Genomic DNA, 26,561 nt, shown 5'->3' on the forward strand with positions numbered 1-26,561 from the left:
TCTATTCTGCCCTTTCCTATAGGCCATAGGCTTTTTTATTGACAGGTGATACATCCATACAATACACAAGATATTCTCTCTACAATTTCCCCTTTCAGTCCAATAAAAGGCTCTTTTTTCTTATAATAATAAACTATAAACAATAATAAGAATTTTGACAATTGTCAGGTAAGATTTACATTATCATGTCTAGTCCATATATATTTGGCAACTTAGGAGAAAGTATTCTATCATCTATCCTATCCTGGTGAGTTTCGAGTTCTGTGCCTAAATTTTTTTTATCCTAACTTGCATTACCAAATGAAAACATTCTCTTATGATTAAAAACATTTTCTTTAATCCTAAACAACTTAAGCTTAATTGTGAGATGTAGGTGCTATTCCCCTAATTGATTCTTGATTTGGTCATAAAAAGAGTGAGAGCCAATTGCTGGGTGAAGGGGCCCAAGGAGGAAGAGAGGAGACACAGGAAAGGGGGGACTTTTTGACCAGGTTTTGGAACAAGAAGCCTAGTGTGTCATTAAATATCTTTAAATTAATTTTAATTCTTATACCCAGAACCTCTACCTCTCGATCTTCACATCTTAGTAAGGTAACCCTTCCAAGTTCAGACTGACTCAATCAACTGTGTTGCCACTGTTGAATTGCTCTGGTTCACTAGAGTGGATCAGCAGTATGAAAAGTTCACACCGTTTTATCCATAATCATTTTGTTTCTTCTTTTAATACAGGTAGGATATGGATAATGAGAGTCCCTGATGTGTGAGTGTTGGCTGGGCAACTGTGAGGCTATGGTACTTTCCACAGAACATACATAAACAAATTCACAAAGTGACAGCATCAAGGATTAAGAAATATGGTATTTTATACATGGAAAAATATAGTTCCATAGGGAGGCCACGTTTTATAACTATGTGACCTCCCTGCTTGCAATCATCCTGTATTCCCATGCAACCTGCCTTACCTTAGTGAGTTTGCAAAGAGTTTCAGCTGTGAACACTGTGTGGGAAGAGGTGGTTTACATACAGGGCTGTGTGTCTACATGGTTTTGTAAGTTCATCCATACACCATTGAATCATTCTCCTGCTCTAACTCCTCAAGGGCAAGGACCTTGGTTTCTTCTTTGATGTCTCTCAAGAGCTTACACATAGGTAACTATTGCATGTCCTAATCAGTGAAATGATCAGTTAAACCATCAATTTATCTTACTTCTTCCTCTCAGGTTGGGTGTGTGAACCTTTGTTCACAAAAGTACATAAGGAAGGACTTGTCTCCTTGTTGCCTCAAGCAGAACATGCAACATTTCTACACTGCAACCTCTGTCTCCCCAGGTGAGGAGCAGATCCTTGGAGCCACTCCAAGATGAGGGACAAGGTTCACATTATGTTATGAAGCTGCTATCCTATCTTAATTTCTGAGACTTAACAACAGGTGTGGTCCATTCCAAGGCAGGGTGGAATGCACTCCACTCTTGGGTAGCAGCTCACATCTTTAGGGATGAGTGTGCCTCAACCTTCAGCTGGTCCTCTGAGCAGAGTTGAGCTGAGAGACTGCTCACTTTATGGAGGACCTGGGCTAGAACCATTTATTTTCAGGCCAGATATCTTCTTTAACAAGAGGGTGAATGTGCAGTACAGGTACAAACCAAAGAGAGCCTGACCAAACTGAGTTCTTGCATTGCTCAAAGGCTAGTTCCAAGTCCTTGGCAAAACATTTCTCCTTGGGCAAGCCTTGAGCTTCCTATCTTTATGCCTCAGTTTAAGCACTAGGATTTAAAAAGTATGGCACTTCAACGGGTCAAACATTATGGTCTGTTTTCATCTTTCTTTTTCGAAAGGATAGGACTGTGGCTCAGTTGGTATAGTGTTTACCTAGCTTGCCTGAAGCCCTGGATTTGATCTCTTCATCATTGAATAAGCCAACATGGAGGACATTCTCGCTACTCAAGATCCTCCATGAAGCAGCTGACAACTGTGGGTTATGGCTTAACTTGTGGGGCTGGCTCTGGTGGAGAGCAGGTTGACTTACTGTGTTGGTTCCTACACATTTCAAACCATAGTTCTGAGCCATGTGTGTGTCATGATTTCTAAATAGAAATATGTAAACGAAGTGCATCTTTTACTTCCCACAATACTTCTGTGGGGCAATGTATCAGCTACGTTTTCACTTTTTTGTGACAAAGCACCTGATGAAGAGACTTAAGGGCAGAAGGGTTTACTGTGGATGATGCTGTTCACACTCATGGTAGGTCTTCATCTTCAGGTAAATCTCAAGAGAGAGACACCCTCATGGGCATGCCTAGAAGTGTGTCCCCTAGAAATTTCAAATCCAATAAAGTAAAAAATCAACTGTCACAGACACACAACAAGTAAACCCAAATAAATTTGGCCTAAGCAAATAAGTTTGACCTAAAATAGATTCCCTAAGGTACCCAAGAATGGGGGTGACCCTAGCTGTAACTCCCAGCATTGGGAATATGGAACCTGAAGAGGCCACCTCCTGTAGTCAGACAGGACTCCCAGTGGAGCAACAGGGACACCAACCTACCCACAAAACTTTCAACCCAAAAGTTATCCTGTTTACAAGAATTGCAAGCATAGGGGATGGAGCAGAGACTGAGGGAATGACCAACCACTAACTGGCCCAATTTGAGAAGCATCCCATGGGCAAGCACCAATCCCTGGCGTTATTAAGGGTACTCAGTTATGCTTGCAGACTGAAGCCTGTCGTGACTGTCCTCTGAGATGCTCCACCCAGCAGCTGACTCAGACAGATTCAGACACCCAAAGCCAAACAGTGGATGGAATGTGGGGACGCCTACGGAAGATCTGGGGAAAGATTGAGGAACCCAAAGCAGACAGGAACACCACAAGGAAGATGAACAGAATCAGCTCACCTGGACCCTTTGCTCTCTCAGAGACTGAACCACCAACCAAAGAACACACACCAGCTGGACATAGGCCTCTCTGAATACATGTAGCAGATGTGCAGCTGGGCCTTCATGTGAGTCCCAAACAACTGGAGAGGTGGCTGTCCCAAAAGCTGTTGCTTGTACATAGGATATGCTCTTCTAGCTGGCCTTCCTAGTCTGGCCTCAACGGGAGAGAATATGCCTAGCCTCACAGAGACTTGAAGTGCCAGGGTTGGGGGATACCCAGGGTTCTTCCACCTGCTCTGCTCAGAGGAGATGGGGAGGGGGAATGGGAGAAGGACTATGGAGAGGGATGACCAGGAATGGGGTAGTGAGCAGGATCTAAAGTGAATAAGTGAAAAATTAAATTAAAATTTAAAAATATAAAATAAAACAGACTCCCTATATACTAAAAACCAATCCAAATTGATCTGTAAACAAACTGTAACATAACATGACTATAAATCTGTAACCAAGCCACTTAGTCATAGCCAATCATAGCAGCTGAACTTCCAACCAATGAGAGTCTAAAAGCTGCCCAAATACACCTATGCATGGAACCTATTGTCCTGACCCGCAGGACAGTCTAACAGGGACCGAGGGGCACCTGGGAGAGAATGGGAGACAAAGAAACACAAAGAGCAGACAGCAAGACAAGAGGTTCTGTTCAAGCCGACAAAGTTTTATTTTTCCCACACAGGTTATATACTCATAGGAACAGGAAGGGCATGGAGGGGGTTCTCTAGGTCTCTGGGTAATGCACCTGTTCCCAGGAACAGGATATTGACTGGGTAAACAGTTCAGCAGGAAGATCAGAACAGAAAGGGTTATTAGGCACCTATCCACTGATGTATAGCTATTTGTTCTCCGCTGACTTCAGGATCTATGTCTATTTGTACTCAGCTGGGCTAGTACTTTCCCACAGAAGCCAAGACTTTGTAAGTAATCACTTGTGGTTGACAAGGCAGCTAACATTCAAACAGTGTTGCTCTCAACAGCCTATGACATGACTTAGTGGGGGAAAATGCCTGTCATCAAACCTAATGGCCTGAGTTCAATCCTGGGACCAACATGGTATACAGAGAGAATTGATTCCCAGCAAACAACCCCTCAATGTCGTCTTCTGTCCTTTATATGTACATGACAACCACTTGAGGATGAGTGTGTGCATGTAAATGAGTGTGCACAAACAAATCAATTAGTAAATGGAACAAAATTGTCCTTATGAAGTAAGGAACAACTTCAGCCAGTGAGGTTAGTGCCTTCTTGGGAGGGTAGTGTATATACATGTTTGTGTGGCTGTGCACAAATGGGTCTATTTGCATGCATATACATATGCATATGAAGGCCAGAGGCTAACTTTGTGTTTTCTCCTTCTTCTCCACCTTAGCTTGTGAGATGGGGTCTCTCACTTACTCTGGAACATGCTAATTCACTAGACCCCCTGGACAGTTAACTCCTGGGAGCCACTTGTCTCAGCCTCTACAGTTCTGAGCTTACAGATATGTGCTGCCATCCCTGTTTCTTTGTGGATGCTGGGTCTCTAACTAGACTCTCATGCTTTCATGGTAAGCACAGAATGTTACTGACTGAACCCAGGTTATTTCTGTATGCCATTTCCTATTCTCTGACTACAGATATAACCTATAATGGAAGGGTGACATTCTTAGACCAAAGGGTCTAGGATCTTTTTTGTTTGGTATTCTTTGTTAAATTTAACTGGTGTCAGTTTGTATGTCTGTGCATGCATGTGTGTATGTGTGCGTGAGTGTGTGTGTGTGTGTGTGTGTGTGTGACAATGTGTGCCCATGCAGAGGCCAGAGCAGAACACTGGGTATCTTCCTCTATCGATCTCCACCTCCTTGTTCTGAAACAGGTCTCTCACTAAACCAGAAGCCCAGCATTTGTGCTAGGCTGCCTGGTTTCTGACCCTGAATGCTGGGGTTACAGGCTACACAGCTGTGTCTACCTTTTTACACATGTGCTGAGGGTTCAAACTTTAGTCTCCTGCTGGCAAGCTCAAGGAACCATCATTTCCCTGGCTCCTTTTATTTGCTATTTTTGAATCAGGAGCTCAGGGAGCCAAGAGTGATCACAAAGGTTGACCCTGTCAGCTGCTGGAATTACAAGTGTGAATCAGAACACCTGTCTTTCATTGTTATTCTCCTTGCAGAATCCTGATCATGTCCTCCTCTGAAGGTCATACTACATAGTGCCTCCCTTCTCATCCTCTTTGATGTCAAAAAGGGACCTCTGTGACTCAGGAATTCCCCCTACCCTGGTCTTCCGGTCACCCTTTTTCAGTTCCTTCCCACAACACTAGATTTCCATTCTTGCCTTCCTCATCTTTAGGATTGCTCTAAGCCTATTGACTTATCTTGTCTTAGTCACCAAGCATGATCTGAGTTGTCACCAAGAAAGCTGTATCATCCACCCATCTAAACTCTTGGCATTAGTTGGTCTGGGATTATGGTAATGAATAAGTTTTAAAATATTTTTCAACACTTTCTAAGATATCTAAAATGTAAAATGTATAGTAATAATATTGTTATTTAAATGTATTGATTAATCTAATAATTAAACTGAACATTTAATTTAATACTGAGTTAATTATTAATTTAATAATTAAATTGAAAATTATTTACTTTTATCCATTATTAAATAATTATAATTAATTTAATTAAACATATTCTAATTTTCAAAGGTAACTGTCATCTATCTGTAAGTCCTTCCCCCATTAGATAAAGCTTGGGAACAAAGTTCAACTGAGATTATATTATACAGTAATCAGAGTCTTAATGATGAAATTTCTCTAAAATTAAATTACTATCTTTTATGTTTTATTTTTTTGGTTTTTCAAGACAGGGTTTCTCTGTGTAGCCCTAGATGTCCTTGAACTCACTTTGTAGACCAGGCTGACCTCAAAATCAAAAATCTGCCTGCCTCTGCCTCTCAAATGCTGGGATTAAAGGCAGGTGCCACCACTGTCATTTTAAATTACAATTTTTATTTTGGAAATTTTCCAAAAATGACAAGCTGATAGGAATCGTGCCTACATGCCCACTTTCTGATATGATGGGTATGACAGCAATTTTATGACAGCTGGGTTTGGCTGGATTAGAAACTTTGGGTCTGAGTTTGAGGCCAGACAGAATGAGTTCAGGACAGCCATGAGTACACAGAGAAACCCAGTCTCAAAAACAAAACACAAAACAATGAAAGCATAAACAAAAACCCAGGATTTGAATGAGAAGATTGGCCTTCACAATGAGCACGGGTCTCATGCAGCCACTGAAGGTCCTAGGAAAGACCAGCTACAGCAGTCACCACCACCTAGAGATCTATTTGTACAAAACTTAGGAACTCAAACATGCAGCCTCCACCTGCCCCTGGTTCCAAGCCCATCTGTGAGACACAGTTCACATCCCATGCTTTTGCTCTCAGGTGCAATAAGGACAGGTTTAACACTGACCTCTTACAGAGCCAATGCTGTCAACCCAAGAGAGAGAGATCTGTCTGATTCATCCTGACATCATGGCTGTGCTCAGCCTGTGGGGTGAGGCAAGGCCAGGTTCTTTCCACTGCAAAGCTAATGCAACTTGGAGAACAGTTTCTAGAGAAAAGGATTTAAATCTTCACTTTTGTGGATATTGTGTGATATATAAACTATCAATGATAATATGAACACTGTCTCTAGGGTCAGGAACACAGTATAACACAAGGAGACTCAAAGCTTAAGTTTCTTAGTCATAGGGAGAAGCAGGTTCTGGCTCTGGGATTTTTTAGTAGGAAACAGCTTCTGCTTGGATTGGTTCCTGCCCTGCTGGGAAGAGAAGGCTTGAGATGTGGGAGCCAGAGGCCTGGATGCTGTTTCAGGAGGATGGGCACCTCTGTAAGATTCACACATGGCCATTGTGGACTGCTAGAGCCCTGGCTCCCCTCTTTGATGGTCTCCAGAGACCCTGGTCCATGCTCTGGATATCAGTGCTTCTTTTCAGATGCCTATGGCATTTTAAAATGACTGCTTTGTCTGCTGCCTGCAAATCTCTGTGCTTCAAGAAGCTTTCTCTGCTCAGAGGAGCGAATTCCTGGCTGTATAGGGAAGATAAATGCAGTGGCTTCATGGGTCTGCTTCTCCCAGCTGTCCTTTCTCCACATGTCTGACAATTACCCCCTCCCATCCTGCCACATCTGTAAACATCCAGATGTTTGGTGTCTGCATCTCATTTGAAGACATCCATAAATATTATCAATATCCATCCCCACTTCATGGCATTCTTCCCAGACTCCACTTTCCTCATGTAAGGGCCAAGCTTTTCTTCTGTTTCTCCCCAGAAGCATTCATACAGGATACAAGGCACACAATAGATTATCTGAAGGAGCTGGAACAAGTTGTTTTGAATCACAGCGAAAAACAAAGCGGTGCGAATTATTTGCCTGCTTTTTTTTATTTTTAGGGCTAGTGAACCCAGGTTCCCAGGCACCCGAGGCACACACTACTTGTGTCCTTGTGTCCTCAGGCTTGTAGCCAGGGCCTCTACAGAATGAGTATCTCACGAGCCCTAAAATTACCTCTTAATCACCTTATTACACCCACCTTTGAGAACTCCACCCAGGACTCTTTGCTCTCCTGAACGGAACCCTTGGTAAACCACCTCCTTTTTCTCCTCCCTACTTTCGCAGTAGTCAGAAGTACACTGACTCAGTTTACGTTTCTTTCTTTCTTTCTTTAAACTTTATTAATAAGAAAATTTACCAAAACCAATTACAGGAAAGCACAATTTTGTTCTTTCCATATGGATGACCAGAAACCGTACAGATAAGGAACCAGATGGGAGACTGACCTGGATGGAACGAAGTGATAACTAAAGAGTTATCCTCAGAGCTACAAGGTTTATTTGAGATAAGGAAGCTAGATCCTGGGATGGAGAATTGTGCTGTGGACTCCAAGATGTGCATGCACACTCGAGATGGCTCCTGTTCCTACACACCTCCATCCTGTGCCATAGCTTCTGCATTGAGCTTTTCTAGTTCTTCACCACTGGATTCCATAAGACACCTCTGGTACCTAGCCCCAAGAGTCTTTGTCCGGGAAGAATAGTGACGGTGCCAGAGACTGCAGAGGCCATAGATGGTAATCAACAAGGTAAGCCCTAAGAACAGGTGCCAGCAGAAGAAAATGGTTAGGAATGCCAGGTCCGTAGGGTTGTCTGCCCTCCAGGGCTGTCCAGTGAAAGGTATATACATCTCACAGATCTGCAACATCCAGGTGCTTAACACCAGTCCCATCCAGCTCTTGAGGACCCAGAGTGGGGCATTGTCAGGGACCCAGATCTCCACAGTGAGAATCAGAGCAAGCAAGAAGGCAGGCAACACAAACAGAAGATGCACTCGGATTTCCAAGATGCTTCTGTTTTCAATATGGGATATCATCAGCAGTGCCACTACATAGAAAGTCAGGGCTTCAGCTGCGCGCTCCAGCTTCACACTCCAAGGTGCCCGTTGTGCCTGACTCACAATATCTACTATGCCACTGAGAATAAAGAACCCAAACATGGTTACATGCTCCCAATTGTCCTTGAAAACAAACAGCCGCTGAGGGTCCTTCCAGTCTATCATCATCAGACGGTTGACCCCTAGGGGGTAGTAGTATTCACAAATAGTTGCAAAAGCAGGGATAACCACCTTTACCACTGCTTCATAGGATAACTGCGAAACCAGCCCGCGACCCAGCAGCTTCCTTGGGAGCAAGGGGTGCTTGAGCACCGTCTGTTTCCGGAGTAGGGCCAATGACATTAGAGACGAATAATAGATTGAGTACAAGAGGAGGCCAAGTCCTGGCAGCAGGTGTCCTTCAAAGGTTCCCCTGGCTCTTCTGTGTGCTGAGTCGGAGAAGAGCAGAGCCAGTGATGAGATAGATACACCTTTGCCAACTCTCCTCAGAAGCCTCACAAGAGATTCTTAGAGCCTGCAGGAGCAACCTGGTGCTGCCACCCACTTGTAAGAAAGAAGATCTGCGACACTCCCAGGGTGGGACCTCTAAGTAATGAGGTTTTTAGTCATCACAGAGTGTTCCTGTCTGAGGCTTATTGGTACTGAGATTTCAGCTTTTCTACCACGTGGCAGAGATTACAGGCTTGCCCTTCCTTTCAGTAAGCCTTATGCCCAGCCCATCATGGGCATGGAAGGGGGAGGAGAAACAAAATGCTTTGGCAGAGGAACTGTGGGCTGATTACTACTGACTAGGTGCCAGGCATGACATATTTCTCTCATTTAAATATTAATTATTAATGTTTAAACCTAATTAAAATTTGAATAAAATTAAATCTTGTTATATATTAAACATTAAATGTTTCTCTCATTTAAATCCCTCAACAGGGGAAATATAGAATTGGCTCAGTGTTAAGAGATTTTTCAGCTCTTACAGAGGATCTCAGTTCGGTCCCTAGCACCTACCTGGGGCATTTTACTACTCCCTGAACTTCAGCTCCAGGGTATCTGTTGTAGTAAATATTTAATCTCAATCAGACATTTCTACCTCACCTATGACCATTCAGTTCCCAGATAAAAGACACAAAATCTTTATTATATTTATTATATTCATAATAAGTCTTAATGAGCACTAGAGCTGGGCAGATATCAACCCTCTATGACTCTTTTGTCTAATTCCCTGCCAATAACCCTGAGATATGACATGCCAGGTTCTGCCTGGGCTGCCCTTACTCTGACTGGCCAGCCCTGGGGGTCCATTCTCATGACCCCTTACCCCATGGTATCCTCTCTCTCCAACTTCTCCCTCTTCCTTTCATGTGGTCCTGCCTCAGACCACCAAGCCCAGGAACCAAATTCCTACTGACCTCTCTTCTACCCAGCTATACGCTAGGCTGTCTGTATCTTTATTTGACCAATAGTTTTAAATTTAAGAACAAAGTTACGTAGCTTCATTTGGTATACATGATATCCTTGTTCCTAGGAGCAACCAGACTTTGTACTTACCATTACAATACATAGCACAAGACCAAACATCAACATTTTCCCCTTTTTTGTAAATACAAAAGGTCTTTCTTTTCTAATAATAAACAACATAAGTTATGAACAATTATAAAATAATTATGAAAATTATTATGTAAGAGCTAAATTCAAAATGTCCAGTCTGCTTGAATTTGGGAACTCAGAATAAAGTATTTTATTATCTATCCTATCCTGGTGAGTTCAGAGTTCTGTATCTAAATCAACTTCTCTCCTAACTTGCATTGTTAACTTAAATATACCTTCCTAGACCTACAATAACTTCCTAAATGTTAACAAATTAAGTTTCACTGAAAGAATATAATTATCTAGTCCTCAACCCCACCAGAGACCTCAGAAGGAATAAATATGCAAGAAGGACAGGGACACAGTTCCAAAACTGATAAAAATGGCAGAGCCAGCTGACTGCCTGGACAGCCCCAATGTCACCTCTATAACATTGAGCCTCCATCTTCAGCCTTTGGCCCTGTATAGCTGACAACCATCTGTGATTCAGGAATCATGAAGGCCTTGCTTTATAACATTTTGGTAGAGCTTGGCAATCAACTTCCCTGCATCCATTTGTCCCTTCTGGACAGATATGTCTGTAGTTGAAGCAAGGGTATTTTCTGGGCCTGGTGGTTAGTTTGCCACAATTGAAGCAACTCCATATGGCTATTGATGCGCATAATCTTTGAAGTGGAGTGGGGGTATTGTCAGGATCAGACCTGTTTCATAATCAAAAGAACTTTTAATGATGAAATAATTTTAAATGCCATATTTTATAGATCTTTGAGGATTTTTAAAGACCAACTATATATCTATCATATATCTGATTGTCAAACATTGTTTATTCTTAGCTATTTACTATCTCAATAACCTTGAATACATTTTATTATAATCAACTAAACTAGTATCTAATATGACCAAGAGTTGAAACATACATATATTATGTTGTAGCAAAATTAACCTTAAAATGTGTATCAATATACAAAGACTTACACCAATGAAAACCTGAAACCTGTACTAATATACAAAATTGTTTATTGATGTAACAAAACATACCTTCAAATTTGCATCAAAATATAATGCTGTCTACCATTGTAAGACTGGCTATAAAATGGGTTTTGGTTTGGTTTGGTTTGGTTTGGTTTGGTTTGGTTTAAGAATAGTTTCAAAACTCTACCCTTATTTGTCTAATACTTCTATATCCTCCCCCTTTTCTTTTCAACCCACTTTCCCTAACCTAAAGAAGAAAGTGTAGGCACCAGCGGCCACAGGTTCCTGAGTTCCTGAAAGGAAAGCTGGGGATGGATGAGAAGGATCTTGAGAGAAATAAAAAGCCAAGACAAACTTCTCTGATCAAGGCTCAATGTTTTAATTCTAGGGTCTGATTTTTAAAGGGGGGAACCCATCCCCCACTGTGCCAGGATCTCCTTGCTTTGTCAGGATCTCCTCAGGAAAGCAAGCTCACTCAGCAGGAAGTGGCTTCTTGCAGGAAGTTGCAGATGTGACAGGACAATAGACTGCACCTAGGTCAGAAGACTCCACCATAGGTGGGCTAGCTGACTGTGGCAACCAAGGTCTGATTCAGCCCTCTCAAGGCTTGGGGAAGGGCACAAGAAAATAAGATAGAGAAAATGAAACAGAGAAGAAATCCCTGAACCTGACCTCTGACAACCTAGCTATAACTTATAAAATGAAAAAAACCATCCACCCCAATGTAAGAGACTGGGACGATGCTCTTCTTTTTATTGCTTCCTGCTGTATGAAGGCAAAGAATTCCTTTAGGGGGCCCAAAAAATTAGGAAAAGGGTTAGCCTTAAGAAAGCTAACTGTAGCTGTAGCCTTTGTTTTCCAGTCTCTATTACTGAGAAAGAGCAAGCTTAAATGCAGTCCTGACTGTAACAGTCTGAAAGGCTGGACCAAGTGTTCTAGCTGTTCTGAAGGTGTCCTGGAAGCAAGTCTTCAGAGGAAACAGTTTGGATGCAGCTGAGATAGAATCAGGTAAGAAGCTGGAACAGTGAATCTCACCATCTCAGCATCCCTGAGGGTGAATCCTGTCAGAGCTGTGTCATGACCTTCCATTCTGCAATGTACAAACCTTACAAGCAATGCATAGCTCTATAGAGACATTTGTATGAAAGGTGCACAGATCAATTGAAATCAATTTGAGCAGCTGAAATTGAGCACACTGTCTTTCTTCAGAGGTTAGTTTGATCATATAATGAAACTGCAATATAAATCTCCATTCACTCCATGTGAAAGGATGGTATGTGATGATGAGTATGAGAATTTTGTAGCAAACAATATTTATTGGCTGTACAAAGACATTTTATTTCTCAGCCAGTCTCAGAGCTGTTCTCAAGCACCAGGATCGGCACATACACTCTCTGTCTTGTTGATCTTGGCAATCTCCCTCTTTTTGTCTGTAGCCAAAACCTTCAGGGGCTCTACTGTGGTAAAATTTTATTTTCAAGTATTTAGATGACAGATGTAGTTTTTCTATTCCTGTTTAAAAAATCTCCCCAACACATTTCCTTTCTTCCATTTTGGGATTAGGACTTCTGTAGGCTGATCTAACTCAGCAGTCCTTTCTAAAATCCAGTGGATCTTAGTAATTGTGCTTCTTAAGTCTCATTGACTTAAGAAATTTAAAGTCAACAAAAGACATTTTAAACCATCTTTGCGAGCTATCATACCCCCCTTCTGCTCTATGAGCCTTTCCTTTAAAGTTCTATTAGGTCTTTTTATAATGACTTGGCCTGTAGGACTATAAGCTCTTTCCACAATAGGCCTCATGCCATAATGTCCATACAATTGTTGCCTTTTAATGGACATATACACCTGAACATCATCAGTTTTAATCTGTAAAGGCTTCTCCAAGATAGCCATCATCTCTAATAAATGTGCAATCTCGGAATCCCCCACCTCAGAACTCAAGGCAGAAATCCACTGGACCTCTGAACATGTATCAGTCGTATCATATATCAACAAGTGTACACATCTCAGTTCTGCAAACTATAAAATGCAACACACAACCCATTGTATGGCATTGCTTTAAGTTAGCATCACTAAGCAGAATTTGGATCCTTGCTTCAGTATATTCTATCTCTATGGGTTCCCATTCTAATTTCTCAAGACCCTGTGGAACCTTCCTGTCTGGACCTACATTTTTTGATGCTACTGTAAGTTCCAGATTAGATTCCTCAGGGGGTTCTTATTTTTATTTAAAGATTCTTTCTGTTTTATGGTCTCTAATCTAGTATCTAATTTCTCAGTCTCTTTTTTATCCAAGTCTATCTTATTCTGATCTCTCCCAAACATGGCATACAAAACTGTAATCATTGAAATAAACACTCATTTACAGGCTGGTAAGCAAAGCATGATCATATTGAATCTAGATGCAGTGTGTCATTGTGCTTCTCTCCCAAATATAAAAAACATTTTTTTCTTTTTATTTTCAAAACTTCTCCCTTAGGTCTTTATTTTTCTTGTATTTAAATTAAGTATTTTTTTCTATATTTTTATACCTAACTTTTCCTCTCTTTTATTGTTCTTTAAGCGCAATACCTTATCAGTTTAGATTCATGGGACATTTTAATTGGTACCTGATGCATTAATCCCTGGCTAGGCCTCTCCAAACTGCCATGCTTATATGGTGCTTTAGGCCTTCACCCACAGGCATCCACCAGTAGTCTCTGGTCCACATGTCCTGCCACGATTGTTTGGGCTGGTGGCTCTCACTTGACACCAGGATGGAGACTCAGTGGGCCCAAATGTCCTATTTTATGTTTACTTAAAAATGTGTGTGTGTGTGTGTGTGTGTGAGTGTGTGTGTGTGTTTTAAAAGAAGTTACACCACTTGGGGTAATAAAGATCCCTCCTAGAGACTATTTAATAAAAGCTCCAGGATCAGGCCTAGTGTCTTAGTTTGGGTTTTACTGCTGTGAATAGACACTATGACCAAGGCAACTCTTGTAAAAACAACATTTAATTGGGCCTGGCTCACAGGTTCAGAGGTTGAGAGCTTCAGTCCATTATCATGGCAGGAGCATGGCAGTGTTCAGACAGGCATGATGCAGCAGGAACTGAGAGTTCTACATCTTCATCCAAAGGCAAAAAGGGAAAAGGTGAGCTTCCAGGCAGCTAAGAAGAGAATCTTAAAGCCCACTCCCACAGTGACACACCTACCCTAAGGCTAAACCTCCAAATAGTGCCACTCCCTGGGCTCAAACATATCCAAACCACTACACATTGGAATCTTCTCTTTGAGTTCTTGGTCAGGGGAAACCAAAAGTCTCAAAACAACACATGCTTTTGCTGCTGCCCTTGGCTCCTACCAGAACATGGAGACCCTACTGCTAAAGACACACCCATTTCAGACACAGGACTTGGAGAAATTGAACTGGAACTGACCTGAAAGCTGCTTAAGCCTGAGCTTCCCGGTATGATAATACTTATTTATCTTGGGAGGCATCTAGATTTAGATTTCAATAATGTCCTAGGATCAGAACTCTCAGGATTCAATTAGAGCCAGGCTCGGTGAGTAATCTTAGCACTTGGGAAATGGAAGCAGCAGGATCCTGAGTTCAAGGTCAGCATTAGCAAGTCTGAAGCAAGCCTGAGCTGTATCAATCTGTGTGCAAAACCAAGACAAAACAAAACAAAATCTAATCAGCACCAAGAAGAGTAGGAATCCTTTGTTGAGGAAAAGCCATGGAGCAACAAGGTGGCTGTCTACAACCCATGACGCTCTCACCAGAACCCAGCCATGAAGCCTTCAGGTATATGCTGCTGCTCTGAGCTTGGACTTCTGGCCCCAGAACTTCACGAAGTTACCAGCTTTTGTTTAAGACCCATTCCATGTCATTTTATAATCCAGTCCCTTGTTGACGAAGACAGAATTTTAACCATGGAACTGTTTATATTACTTAATTTCAAGTCTCTGTAACAGAGACAGGTTTTTTTGTTTGTTTTTGTTTTTGTTTATTTTGCTTCCAGGAGTCAGAGGGGCTCAGCCCATTGCAGTATGTGAAACACACTGAGGAAAGAGATCACATCTCAGCAGCAGAGGTGAAGTGGAAACTTCTGGTGTCTTTGGAAAGTCAGGTATGTCAAACAATGTTTTGCTGGGGCACACAGGTGAGAGAATATTTTGCTTAAGCAGACATGTGAAAGAATGTTTTCCTGAAGCAGATACACGTGAAAGGAAGTTTTGCTATAGCATACACGTGAAAGGATGAGTAATGTTTAGAAAAAATATAAATATGACCCCACAGACAGTGGGAGCTCAAGCATTGGTTCGCTTTGCTGAGGACACACATGTACTAGTTCACCTTACATTGGATTGTTGAGGTCACTTGTGGGGACTTCATAGAGAGAAACTTGCCAGAGAACTTCTCATGAGAATCCTATTTCTTGTCCCTGCCTTAAACTCAGGTGATTGGCAAGTCTTAAGGTTTCTTCTGGATTTAACTGCAGTCGCTAATTCATTTGCTGAATGGACTGGACTGAGAACAATGAAGCTTGTGAAGACTGGTTTCTGTTTCAAAGCTGGCTGACACCAAGCTGGAAGGATTTTGTCATCAGTCATCATTGCATCACTGAAGGGTAGGTGGCTATGAAAAGGATTAGAAGGTGTGGAGCTATAGGTTTAGGTGGAAATGAGTCCTTCCTGAGCATTGCCTCTGCACAGGTAATCCCCGCCCAGCCCACAGGGAACACAGAGGTTCACAACTGCTTTCTGTAGGAGAAGAACTAAGGACAACCCAATAGCTGTCTATTATCATAACAAAAGTTACCTTTGGAGGGATGAGACAGATGGTAGAGCTACCCCTAAAGGAGAATAGGTAAGTGCCAAGGATAAAATGCAAAAGATAAATAAAGAAGAACAAACCTGGAGCTGGAGAGATGGCTCAGTGGTTAAGAGCACTGACTGCTCTTCCAGAGGTCCTGAGTTCAATTCCCTGCAACCACATAGTGGCTCACAAACATCTGCAATGGGGTCTGATGCCCTCTTCTGGTGTGTCTGAAAACAGCTACATTGTATTCATATACATAAAATAAATAAAAAACATAAATAAATAAACTTCCATTCATGACTGTATTTTCAAAAAGAAGAGGAAGAGGTGGAGGAAGAGGAAGAAGAAGAAGAAGAAGAAGAAGAAGAAGAAGAAGAAGAAGAAGAACTTCTTCAGCTCAGGAAAAAGAAAACAATCACGAGACAAGGGAAGAGAAGGCATGCACACAGAATCTTAATGATGTACAATGCAAGCTCACAGCTGAGGGACCCCAGATCAGTCAGGGAGACGCACTGTATGCACAGTTGGAAGAATTGAAGTTGGCTTGATGGTGAAGGCAATTGTGTGTGTGAGTGTGACCACATAAGAACACACTCTTCCTAGGTAGCTTGTGTCAGAGAAGTTCACTCACACAGAAACCGGTAGAGTTCTACAGCAGGTCATCACACAGGAATCTTAGCACCATACCAGAGATGCCTGTTGTGTGGATGGACAATCAAAGAGGTGGGGCTGTGCTCTCTAAGCTAGGCACAGAACACAGGCCTGCTGATCGCTAGTGGTTACTTCTAGATTTCTCTGAGTATTGCAGTGCTCTCTGTACTACTCTGTGCAGCTCAACAGTGAGTGAATTAGAAAAGGATCCAAGTTCAAGTCCTACACAGGGTGAGATCCCATCACCTGCTTCCCACAACTAGAACCTTAGAAATAGCTGTCCTTCCCAAGACAACTACAAAAGCTAGAGACAGCAAACCCTTGTCTTAGCTCTGAAAGCTGGACTTTTATTTTTAAAAAGCCACATAGGAGGGCCAGGGGTCAGCTGAGGAGGAAAAGGGAGTGGAAAGAACAGAAGCAAGTACTGGATGAAGTTGATGGAAATCTGTTATGTGCATGTATGAAGACGTCACAGTCAAGTCCATTGTCCTGTATAATGGACACATACTGACAAGGATATACTGTCTTGCTTTGTTTTGTTTTTTGAGACAGGGTCTTTCACAGAGTTCTGACTGTCCTGGAACTCACTATGTAGACCAGGTGGGCCTTGAACTCACAGAGATCTGCCTGTCTCTGCCTCCTGAGTGCTGGGATTAAAGGTGTGTGACTTCCAGCAACAATGACATGTTTTTAAAAAGGGCCTAGAAGAATAAACAGAGAGAGGGGTGCTTTGCTGTGGTGAGATCACCCACAGGGGAAAGGAACCTCACAGGTTAAGCTTGTGGTCCAGTTTCAGAGTGCCGAAGGGAGTCACCCATGGCCTACCCTCTGCCACCATGTCTGAATCTCGAAAGAAGAGTCACACTTTTCAGGGAATGCTGGAATCAAAGGGACTGAAGTGTTTGCCTCCCAGCAAAGTTGACCCTTTCCCTAGGCTGCTTCTTGCTTGGGAGTCAATACTGATTCCAAAGTCCTACAGAACTCCTTAGTTCCTATTCAATGTAGCCCTCACTTGTTGGGAGAAGGAAGAAATATTCTCTCAAATTCATCCTCAAATTAGTAATTCCAAACAGACTAATGGAAAGCACGTAATGTATAAAGCAAGTAAGGGGGAAAAAGAGGGAAAATGGATAAAACGATAGAAGCTGTGGACCACAGAATTACATTCCCGAGATGCTGGGCTTATTCAATATAGGCTAAGTGAAGTGTTGCTGACTGAGTCCATGGTGATAAGAGCTGAATTTACATTTTGATGTGAGTATATTAAAAATTCAAAAGCAACTTTGGAGGTTTTGTCTGTGTGTGTGTGTGTGTGTGTGAGAGAGAGAGAGAGAGAGAGAGAGAGAGAGAGAGATATGAGCTACCAAGATAAAGAACTGTAGACAGTGCAGCAGCCAACAAAGAATTCAATAGAAGAATTCACATTCAGCCAAAGGGACCATTCAGAATGCAGACTAGAGAGGCATAAAGACCCCAAGGGCAGGATGTTAAGGTGGTTGACATCTTACACTTTATTGATCTACAGGGCTGACTCAGCTCCTGTGGGAGCCCATACAGCCTCCGGGGTGCGTGGGGTGTGCATATGGAGGAGCTTGGAGAGTCCCTGCACCAAGAATCCTTCCCCTCACCCCAGAAGGCTGGTTCAGACCTGGAAGCTCCTCCCAGGTCTCTCGGTTCTGTGAAGCACACCTATGCCCTCTAGTGGGAGGATTTTTAATTTCTCTGAAGTTCTGCTGCAGAGGGATTCTGTCCCTGCTGTAGGCTCTCTCTGGGTGGTCCTCAGCTCAGAATACATGGAGCCTTTGGCTCTGTGAAGCAGGGGCAAACTTGCAGGAGTCCAGCTTGGGTCAGAAACAGCTGGGCGCACAGAGGTCGCTTCTTACCCCCACCCCAACCCCCTGTTCCGTGCTGTCCCTCTGTCTTCTCAGTCCTCTCCTTTCACACAACCTGCTGCTTGGGCTTTTCACTCTCCTGGGAAGTGCAGAGGCACAAAATTTCCAAGCCCTGCCACCAACTGCTTCACTTACTGGAAATCCTCTACTTCTAAGAAATGCGGAGCCCACAAAGATTTGTGAGGAAATACTGGAAGGCGGGCTATTGAGGGGACTGCAGTTAATATTTAAACTTGATCCTCAGTCCCGGATAGTTTCTAGACCTGGAGGATGGAACCAGGAGCTTGGACTTGCGAGTCTGTGTAGATACGAGCATGGGTTCCTCCCAGACTCTGGAAAATTAGTAAACAAAATCCACTTCCAAATCATCAGCCTCCATGGGCTTCACAATCCAGAAACCAAAGCAAAGAGAAGGGGAATGGGAGGGAAATCACGGTCTTCAAAGTGTACACACACACACACACACACACAGAGAGAGAGAGAGAGAGAGAGAGAGAGAGAGAGAGAGAGAGAGAGAGAGAGAGAGAGAATATATCTTGAAATGGGTATAGCCGAGTAGGTGGTTTACTCTGCAAGTCCCCAGCACTGAAAAATAAACTAAAGCCCACCACAGATTGCACTTACTAGAGATGGATTCAATTTCCCTAATTGGAAAAGAGAAGGCTGCAGCTGCAGTGATGTCAGCTGTCATGCATGGTCTGCTCTTACAGAGGATCAGAGCTGGTCTTAAGGGCTGAGCCATCTCTCCAGCCTCAGCATTCACTCTCAAAGCCAGTGAGTTCTTTCAGCCACATCATGGTACAGTCCTGGCTGGGCCATACATAGCCTTAGCTCTTTAACTGTCTCCTTCCTCCCTGTCAAGCAGACAAAAGAGTAGTTCTTGCCAGGGTGCTCCTGGCACATGCCTTTAATTCCAGCAGTAGGGAGACAGAGGCAGGTGGATCTCTGTTAATATCACACTAGCCTGATTTACAGAGTGAGATCCAGGACAGCTAGGGCTATGCAGAGAAGCACACAAACAAAAACATACAGTTCTTAAAGCATGCCTTAAAACTAGAAGGATAAGCGTGCCCTTAGCATGTACAAAGCTCTGAGTTTTGTGCCTAACCCCCTCCTCTCTCTTGCTCCCTCTCCTCCTCCTCCCTCCCCCCAGCCCCCTAACCACCCCAAAGCATAAATCAAAATTTAAACATATACATGTGCTTGACAGCCTTCAATATCTTCTTGTTCTCAGAGAATTCCACCTTCATTCTCTGTCCAGTACCCCATCTAACAGCTGCCACAATGGCTTTCTTTTGCACACACACACACACACACACACGAACACACACGCACACACATACATGCACGCACACATACATTCTCTCTCTTTCTCTCTCTCTCTCTCTCTCTCTCTCTCACACACACACACACACACACACACACACACTCTGTCTCTCTCTCCCTCTCTCCCTTTCCTCTCTCTGGATTGCCATTGCCCTGCAGCAGGGAATCTGTCCAGACCTTGGGTTTTTCTCCTCCAGGAGGTTTATTTCCAACTTAATGTTTGCTATGATCCGATAAATATCTGTCACATTTATTTTATTTTATTTCTGTTTCAGCAAGTAGAGTTTTTTTTTTTATTATTATTCTTATTTTCTTTGAGATGGTCTGTCACTCTGTAATCTAATCTGGTCTTAAAGTCTTGATCCTCCTGCCTCAGCTTCCTGAGTGCTGGAAACATAGGTATGACCACCACATCCAGAATTTTTTGTCTTTCAGATTCTTGTCACTCTGTAAACCCATCTTTCACAACCCTTGTCTCAGTGCAACTGAGCATTAACATAATGTTGAGTATGGTGACTCTGGCAAGCATTCCTTCCTGGTAGCTGATACCTAGAGAAATGATCTGTGAGGCCCATGGCTTTAACAAGAGTTGCCTTAACTTCTGGTGAACACTCTCTGTCACACATCAGATTCCTTCCCTTGAAGAACATAGTGGTGAACACTTTAATTCTAGTACTGGGGAGGTGAAGGTGATAGACTCAGGAGTTCAAGGCTAGCCTCAGCTACACAGAGTTTGAGGCCAGCCTGGGCTACATGAGACTGTCTCCTGGGCTACTTCTCAGCTGCACAGAATTTCAGGCCAGCCTGGGTTACATGAGACTGTCTCCTGGGTTACGTCTCAGGAACACAGAGTTTGAGGCCAGCCTAGGCTACATGAAGCTGTCTCCTGGGTTACTTCTCAGCTGCACAGAGTTTAAGGCCAGCCTGGGCTACATGAGACTGTCCCCTGGGTTATTTTTACTTTTCCACTTTCTGCTATTCCAACCGGTCTAATTAAATTCTCCTTTTTATTGTGGTTAATTGTATTTTTTAAAAATAATTTTCTCTAGATGTTCAAGTAGGCTGCCATGGAGTCTTATGTAATAATGTCTTATAATTATTTTTCTTTCTTTTTAATCTGGTATTATACTGTTATTGAAAGTATAACGTAAAAACAAAATTCTAGGCCTTTAGGCCCAGGCTTGGGAATGTGACCTCTGTGACTTAATGCTCCAAGGTATGCTAATCATAAAACAGATAGTGACATTCCTCCACCCACCCACTTCCTGGGTTCAAAGAGTGTTCATTCAAAGAAAGTCACCCTGACCATTGCTGGAACCTGCTATGCAAATGTGCTATTGTTTGGGGCTCTTAGAAACTGTCTTGAGAGATAACCTGCACAATTACCAGGTATTCCTTGTGACTCTTGTGACTTTGCACTTCCTTGGGACTCTTAACTGGTATCTTTGGTATTTTCCAACAAAGCCCTCCCAACTTCCTTGAGTTGTGGTTTCTTCCTTTAAATACCCCCTTACCCAGCTACTCAGGGTGCCACAGTCCTCTACCCCTGCATGATGTATGACCGTGGGCCCGAGAGCGCTCTTGAATAAAAGTCCTCTTGCAGTTTGCAGCAAGACCTTTTCTTGTGTGATTTGGGGTGTCGCCTCTCCTGAGTCAGAACGTGGGGGAGTCCTCACATTGTGGGTCTTTCATTATTCTATTTTCTACTATTATTTGTGTCTTATATCTTTCATTGTTTTCTAATGGGCTACCTACTTACATTATTAAAAATTAGCTGCTGGGCAATGGTAGCACATAGCTTTAATCCCAGCACTCAAAAGGCAGAGGCAGCTGCATTTCTGTGAGCTCGAGGCCAGCCTGGTCTACAAAGTGAGTACCAGAACAGCCAGGGCTACACAGAGAAACCCTGTTTCATAAAAAACTAAAAACAAACAAACAAACAAACAAACAAACAAAAACGTTGGGCTGGGCCTGGTGGTGCTAGCCTGTTACCTTGGCTACATGAGAGGCTAAAAAGAAGTCCAATGTTTATTGTGGTCAAGGGGAGAAGAAACATTTCCCTTTGTTCAGAGAGATATGTGAATAGCTTGCAGGTAGTATTCTGGGCTGCCAGTAGGTGGTTACTGTATTGTTCAGAGAGAGGGGTTAAAAAGTAAGCTGTAGTGGGCCTTGTGGAGCATGGCATGAGTATGCTTGGAAAAATGAGGCAAGAGGACCATGAGAGGGAAAGGGTTCAAGACCAACCTGGGTAACAAAGCAGACCTTAAAACAAAACAAAACAAAACAAAACAAAACAAAACAAAACAAAACAAAACAAAACAAAAATGAACACATGGAAATAAAGATGCTTTCTTAAATATCAATGGGAAAATTGCAACAATGGACAGAAAGACAGGGGGAAAAGGCAACAGACTCAAAATGCAAATGAGCAAATGCTTAACCTCTAAACTGTAGTCATTAGAGAAACAGACTGATGCCATAGATAAGCAACTGTCCACATCATTGAACTGCAGAAAGTCGATCATGCCAAAAGCTGCTGATACAGTTTAGAAGCTGCTTTAGAAAAAGGCCAGGCACTTTTCGCCAAGATGGGACCGAAAGCGAAGAAGGAAGCTCCTGCCCCTCCCAAAGCCGAAGCCAAAGCGAAGGCCTTGAAAGCTAAGAAGGCAGTGCTGAATGGCGTCCACAGCCACAAAAAGAAGAAGATCTGAACGTCACCCACCTTCCAGCGGTCCAAGACCCTGCGGCTCTGGAGGCAGCCAAAATATCCTTGGAAGAGTGCGCCCAGGAGAAACAAGCTTGACCACTATGCTATCATCAAATTCCCACTGACCACTGAGTCAGCCATGAAGAAAATAGAGGACAACAACACTCTTGTTCATTGTGGATGTCAAGGCCAACAAGCATCAGATCAAACAGGCTGTCAAGGAACACTATGACATTGATGTGGCCAAAGTCAATACCCTGATAAGGCCCGACGGAGAAAAGAAGGCGTATGTTCGCTTGGCTCCTGATTATGATGCCCTAGATGTTGCCAACAAGATTGGGATCATCTAAACTGAGTCCAGATGGCTAATTCTAAATATACACTTTTTTTCACAAAAAAAAAAAAAAAAAAGAAAAAAGAAAAAAAAAAGAAAAAGGCCAGGCATCAACCTGAAACACAGAAGCCAGGCATGCCTTGCAATTCCACAGCACGACCCTGCTGAGCATCCTGTACAAACAACATGCACACAAGGTGATGCTGACCAGATGTCCCAGGAACCTGGTTTATAATAAGGACAAATGGATATGCGCTAAGGTTCATCAATACTAGGTACAGAGTGGCAGGTCTCTGGTTTTATTTTTGCTTTTTTGTGAGACAGGTTCACGGTGTAGTTGAGGTTGGCCTCTGATTCTTCATCCTCCTGAGGGATGGGATCTCAGGCACATGAAACCATGCCTGGTGTATTAAATATAGTCAACTGACAATATTATACTACTCCACAACAAAATAAATTTTGCTTATTATGATCAGCATTAAGCAGGATTGGCAGGGCAGCTCGAGGGTGGAGCCATTTGCTACCAAGTCTGGAGCCTACATGTTGGAGAGAGAGAGCTAACTTCCTCTGACCTCCACACGCGTACCTTGGCACACGTATGCACCTCCCACAGAAAATAAATAAAATTTAGGAAAAAAATAAGCAATAAACTAAGAATGGGTAGCATCGTGTCCCAGTTAGGCTTCTTTATCAATATTAATTTATTTCCTGAATGAACAGAGCTAGATTTAACAACACGAGTGAACCCCAAAGCATCATGTTGGCCCAACAACAAGCCTAGAAATGCTACCCATAAATTACCATGTGTGTGCAGTAGGGGCATCCTCATAGTTGATACTAAAACTCTAGCCCAGAAGCTTATGCCCCCAAAATCTCAGCAGAAGCAGGAGGATTGCTGTGAGTTCCAGACCAGCCAGAGATACATGGTGAGGATTTGACTAATAAAAGAAAAAACAAGAAATAAAACTGCATTCTAGCTGGGTGTGGTGGTGGGAGCCTTTAACCCCAACACTGGGGAGGTACAGGCAGAGGAGCAGGAATTTAAGGCATCATTAACTACATAGCAAGTTCAAGGTCAGCAGGAACTTGAGATTTGTATCTCAAAACCAAAGAACAATAACCCAGTATTATACCAAGTAATACCCATTCTATAGGGTTTAGAAATCCTCACTATAGGGCGTCGAGAAGGTTGGGGGAAGGAGGGTCCCCGGAGCCTTGGCCGTGGGAATTCTGCTGTTCAGTGCTGCCTGGCAGGCGGATTATTCCACTGGCCTTAATATATCTCCGAATTATCTCATAACACTTTTTTTTTTCCCTAAAGAAAAGCCTCCCACTCTGCCTTTCCTTCCTTCCAGGCTCCTATTCTTATTTCACATGTCTGTGATCATTCCATGTATGCATATTTATGTTCTACTCCTCTCACCCTTAAGTTCGCACGTATCATTTAAGAGTCTTCAGAATGTTCCTAACAGCACACGCTGTCCCAGCCGAGACAGCCTGTAGTACTCATCCACGTTGACTCTGATTTTGAAGTCTGCCATTTTCTCACTCTTCACCGTGAAGGACAGCTGTCTGTATGAAAAGTTTGGGACCAGTGTGTAGCTTCATATTGACACACACATTACATTTTGTCAAGAGCTGTTCTGATCACATCCCTTCTGTAAATGCATTAGGGCCTCCCCCACAGCCCAGCCAGGCCTGCTGGAAAGCCACTGTAAAACTCTTAACTACTTTCATCTTCCACAATGGAGGGTGACTGAAGGTATGCCTTAAATACATATCAATTCCTGAATAGGAAAGCCCTGTCACTGCTGCAGGAAGGGGGACTCACTGTCTGGTTCAGTGTATCCTGCATATTAGATCTCCATATAAGAGAGCCCCATCAATGTTGTAGGGAGGGGACCCACTGTCTAGTCCCAAAGGAGCCCCTTCAGGCTCACAGACCTAGTAGTGCCTACTCCTTGCCTCATAAGCTGCCACCAAGAGATCACAGGGTCAGATTTGTCAAGTTGGGTTGGGATAGGCATTGTGGCTATAGTTTCTCAGGATGTTAGAACTCTGGGTAAGCCTTGCTGCATACTCAGGCCTTTGGCTTGTACTAGCTGTACACAGAGACCATTCACCTTCCCAGGCCCACCTTGGAACACTCACACACACACACACACATACACACACAGCAGGGGAGGACCCACAGCATCCTTTCGCAAAGAGAGACTGTAATTTGGGGGCAAGTGTGAATTGAGAAAGTTGGAAAGGGAGGGGCAGAGGGGGTGGGAGGTGGGCCTGGTTGGGAGGTGGATGAAAAGAGAGAGAGAATGTAGGCCTGGAGGATGCAGAGGCTGAAGGAAGGGGGATGCATGGGAATGTTCACCAAAACCAGGCTGTGGGAGTGGAGAGATTGAGGAGGAGTAGGATGCTGCAGACTTGCATGAGGGTTGAATGAAGGTAAGAGGAGCCCCCCAAGGCAGGGGCACTGCCAGGAAGGAAGTGCCCTATTGCAGTACTGGGAACTGCATTAGGAAGTGCAATAGAAAGTATATCCGGTAGTGCATCGAGTAGTGCATTGGGAAGTGAATCAGGAAGTGCATGGAAAGTGCATTAGGAAGTAAAATAGGAAGTGCATCAAGAAGTACACTGGGAAGTGCATCAGGAAGTACACTGGGAAGTGCATCAGGAAGTACACTGGGAAGTGCATCAGGAAGTACACTGGGAAGTGCATCAGGAAGTACACTGGGACGTGCATGGTGTCCCTGTAGAGGAAGATGTCAAGGGGAAGAATTAAAGGCAGCACCAAACAGGTGGTAGGGTTGGAGACACTGAAGAATTACCAGATAGATCCTCCAGGGACATTCTCCCAAACTGTGAAAAATAAAATAGTTAATTGATGTTGTCTGAAACTCTATGGAGCCATAAAGACAATGCTACCTCCTTGGTATTGGATAACCAACTGTGGGGCTCTTCCTGTGGGAAGACCATTTCTTCCAGTGTCAGCATTCCCCAGCTACCTATAGCTCTTTGTCTAGGGATGAGGCCCAAGGAGCTTTCCCAGTTCCCTGTTAATATGCCCATTGGTGTTCTTCAGGTCTTCTTTAGGCAGCCATGTTGATAATGTTCAGTCCTGAGATCATATGCATATATGTAACATCATATGTATAAAGCATTTATGTATTTAGTAATCTACAAACACACATACCCACCAACATGTCAAAACAACTAAATAAAATTAAATTTTTATTTAATAATAAAAGCCAAGTACACACTGTCATCAGACATGCAGAACCTCTGGGATTCTTGTTGGCTTAGATTTTTCAAAACTACTTTAATAAGGGTTCCTAAACACTTCAACCTCCCTTCTAGCCCACTGACCAAAGGTAGGGGAAAAGAAAGGTTAATAGGAAACAGGTGTTGTGGACTTGTTTAGAAGTAGTTCTTGGGGACCCCTGTGGTTGAATTAGAGAAATGCTGGAAGAAGTTGAGGAGGAGGGCAACCCCTACGAAGACCAGCAGTTTCAACTAACTTGGACCCCTAAGATCTCTCAGGCACTGAGCCACCAACCAGGCAGCATACACTAGCTGATAAGAGCCACCACCACCCCTACCCCCAAACACACACATATACAACAGAGGACTGCCTGATCTGGCCTCAGTAAGAGAAGACACACCTAACCCTTGACAAACTTGAGGTCCCAGGGAATGGGGAGGTCTGGTGGGGTGGGTGGAGTTGGGGGGGCATCCTCTTGGCGACAGGGAGGAGGAATGGGATGAGGAAATGTCCGAGGGCAGAACAAGAGGGGGATAACAACTGGACTGTAAAAAAAGATTAAGGATAATTAAAAAATAAATTTTTTAAATGAAGAAATAGTTCTTTGGGGGTTATTCTGATCTTTATTGTCAGAATATCAGCAGTCCAGTCCAAAACATCAAACACAA

General features: G+C 43.2%; 1 protein-coding gene and 1 pseudogene across 1 annotated transcript; one reads left to right on the forward strand and one right to left on the reverse strand.

The window, feature by feature from the left end:
* Positions 1–7,892: 7,892 nt before the first annotated feature.
* On the reverse strand, positions 7,893–14,397 carry LOC110288203 (transmembrane epididymal protein 1A-like). Its single transcript, XM_021154616.2, has 2 exons — positions 14,337–14,397; positions 7,893–8,791 (listed from the first exon to the last, which is right to left on the reverse strand). The coding sequence occupies exons 1-2, from the start codon at positions 14,395–14,397 to the stop codon at positions 7,893–7,895; spliced, it is 960 nt and encodes a 319-aa protein (XP_021010275.2).
* Positions 14,398–22,178: 7,781 nt separating this feature from the next.
* LOC147000603 (large ribosomal subunit protein uL23 pseudogene) lies at positions 22,179–22,708 on the forward strand (annotated as a pseudogene).
* Positions 22,709–26,561: the final 3,853 nt, after the last annotated feature.

The sequence above is a fragment of the Mus caroli genome, unplaced genomic scaffold, assembly GCF_978045245.1.
Source record: "Mus caroli unplaced genomic scaffold, Mus_caroli_1 scaffold_17, whole genome shotgun sequence".
Classification (NCBI taxonomy): Eukaryota; Metazoa; Chordata; class Mammalia; order Rodentia; family Muridae; genus Mus; species Mus caroli.